Source organism: Podarcis tiliguerta (assembly GCF_965153285.1).
Source record: "Podarcis tiliguerta genome assembly, chromosome: 6".
NCBI classification, from domain to species: Eukaryota; Metazoa; Chordata; class Lepidosauria; order Squamata; family Lacertidae; genus Podarcis; species Podarcis tiliguerta.
This window is the reverse complement of record NC_139539.1, coordinates 57,850,786-57,853,458: the sequence shown is the minus strand read 5'-3', so window position 1 is coordinate 57,853,458 and position 2,673 is coordinate 57,850,786. Positions and strand designations below refer to the sequence as shown.

Sequence of the window (2,673 nt, the reverse complement as noted above, 5' to 3'; positions counted from 1 at the left end):
CCCTCTGACTTTCTTACCATAGTCTGGTGGATTATCCATGGAAATGGCTCAGCATTACATCTTGAATCACTTGACACATAATAAGGATTCTTAAAAAAAAAAAAAGACAGAAAAAAGAAAAGAACAGAAAAGGGGGTGTTCTGGAGGCTGTGATCTCTTCCACTTTACCTCCTGTCTACTATGCGTACTGACCACTGGAGCTAGTGTTTGTCTTCCCTGTTTAGTAGGCCTCCTGGGCTGAACCGAACGGAGGCTGACTGGGCTTGGCCTCACAGTAGCCTCTAACCCAGCACTTATGCATAGTTTGGCCCATGGGGTAGGCACGTTTCTATTTGTAAGAGCTTAATGTAGTATTGGTTTCTGTGTTTCTGGCATGATGTGCTTCCTCCTTCAGTGGGAGGAAAGAAAAGCAGGTGGTGGTGGTGGAAGTCTTGGCCATTATTTCTGGAATTACCTCACTTGTGATTACCAGGAGGCGAGGCTGAGGGTAGGGAAGTATGAGAAGGCAGAGAGTTGCTGCCACTCCCTACTGAAGAAAGGCGCAGCTCTCTTGGTCTGTGGGTTTTCTGTGTCACCACACACCTGCTTTGTTTGAGCGTCACCAGCCAGACTGGTTGGGCAGGTCCGATGGTAGAAAGAGAGGCAGCTGTCCCGCCCTATCACTCAGAAACCGGGAGGCTCTTGTTGTGGATGTGTCTTGTCTTCAGGCTGCTGTGTTGCCCTGTCTCTCCCTAAAGACCTCTTTTGCTCATCCTCCATGGAGTCTGCTTTTGGGGCTGCCCTGGTGTTGATGCTTGTGGCCACGTCGGCCGCCCAGAACGACTGCTTTTGCCCAACAAATAACCTGGCGTCTTGCAGTTCGGAATCCGGCAGCTGCATCTGTACGGCACGCGGTTCGAACCAGAGGCTGGACTGTTCAATGCTGACTCCAAAATGTCTGCTGATGAAGGCGGAAATAAAAACCAAAAGAGGCAGAAGTTTTCCCAGGCCTGAACATGGGTTTGTGGACAACGATGGACTTTATAACCCAGAATGTGATGCCATGGGCTTCTTCAAAGCCAGGCAGTGCAATCAGACAGATACTTGTTGGTGTGTGAACAGCGCTGGGGTAAGGAGGACGGACAAGGGGGATCTCAACATGAGGTGCAATGAGCTGGTCAGAACAAGCTGGATCTACATTGAGATGAAGCACAAAGAGCGAAAAACTCCCTTGTCTGAATCAGAAGTGGCAAACAGCTTCCGACAGCTCATTGAAAACCGCTATATGCTCCATCCGAAGTTCATCACAGCTGTTGAGTACAAAGAGCCATTAATCCATATCGACCTAAAGCAGAACATTTCGGACAAGTCTTACAGAGATGTAGACATTGCAGATGTAGCTTACTACTTTGAAAAAGACATCCAGGGTAAACCCATTTTCCCACACGATAATATGTTTGGTCTCTATGTCAATGACGAACCTCTAGATATTGAAGAAATCCTCGTATACTACGTTGATGACAAACCACCAGAGTTCTCTATGCAGCGCCTGACAGCAGGCATCATTGCAGTGGTGGTGGTGGTAGTCCTGGCCATTGTTATTGGGATAACTGTGCTCGTGGTTACCAGGAGGCGGAAGACGGGCAAGTATGAGAAGGTTGAGATTAAAGAGATGGGAGAAATGCGAAAAGGACAACATGCATAAGTGCCTTAATTTGACTGTAGAACTAAGATGACATGGGCGGAATGGAAAGAAGATGACAAAATTGCTACCATGTCTTTTGAAGGTGGGGAGGGCACTTGGTTTTCTTTTTTAAATTAATGTTTAATCAAAGATAAGAAGAAACAGCTTTGTAAAACGTCCACAATTCCAGATTGGAAAATATTGGGATATACTTAGCATTTCCCTTTAACTATAGTGTACCATGTGATAAAAATAATAATAATTTGAAATGAATATCAATGTGTTAGGGACAAAATCCCTGTACTGTACCCGCTCCTGAACTTTTCCAGATCTGTAGTTTTTTAAGAAAACAATGTTCTGTAGCTACACGGTTAGTTTAATTTATTTTAACTGCATTTCTACATCTTTTTGGGGTGTGTTTATGTGTAGCTATCCCCCAATCCCCCGCCCTGTTCTCTTTGGCCCATGCTGCTAAGGTGTGTGTGTTCTGTCTGTGCATTTAAGACAGACCTTCTATTATTAAAAGTGTTGGAAAGGTTCCCTTCTTCCATTTAAACCTGATTGTTTTTTGTCTCTGATCTAAAATATTTCTTTTGTAAAATAGTAATACCTTCTGTGAACAAATGTCAGCATTTACCATGGAACTGGTGTGTGTCTGTGTGTCTGTGTGTGTGTTTATAATGTAATCTTCATTGAAATAAATTTTCTTAACTTTAAACTGTTGCTAAGTTTCATGCTGTGATTCTAAAGGATTTTTCCTCCCAGCATAGATCAGGCTGCCTGTGGTCCTTAACTATCTCCTGGTGTTTTACTGTAGGGGTAAGCTTTTTCTGTCCTTGCTGAATTCCAGCTCTGGGAAAACTACTTGCCAGTCATGTACTGGGTGGTGTGATATAATCAAACCATTGCCAGCCATTGCCATTTCTTGGAAAGTATCACCCGTTTTCATCTGGTGACAGCAGCTGCTGGTAGTAAGTGCACTGCTTGCTATCTAATCTTTGCCATCACAG

At 44.3% G+C, this 2,673-nt stretch overlaps 1 protein-coding gene across 1 annotated transcript; it reads left to right on the top strand.

Annotated features, from left to right (window-relative positions):
• Nucleotides 1-644: 644 nt before the first annotated feature.
• On the top strand, nt 645-2,381 carry TACSTD2 (tumor associated calcium signal transducer 2). Its single transcript, XM_083446587.1, has one exon. It carries the CDS (start codon nt 758-760, stop codon nt 1,682-1,684), a length of 927 nt encoding a protein of 308 aa, XP_083302713.1. The 5' UTR covers nt 645-757; the 3' UTR covers nt 1,685-2,381.
• Nucleotides 2,382-2,673: the final 292 nt, after the last annotated feature.

Bases quoted from the DNA above. Each gene is read 5' to 3' on its own strand.
- TACSTD2 (XM_083446587.1), top strand. From the start codon at position 758: ATGGAGTCTGCTTTTGGGGCTGCCCTGGTGTTGATGCTTGTGGCCACG.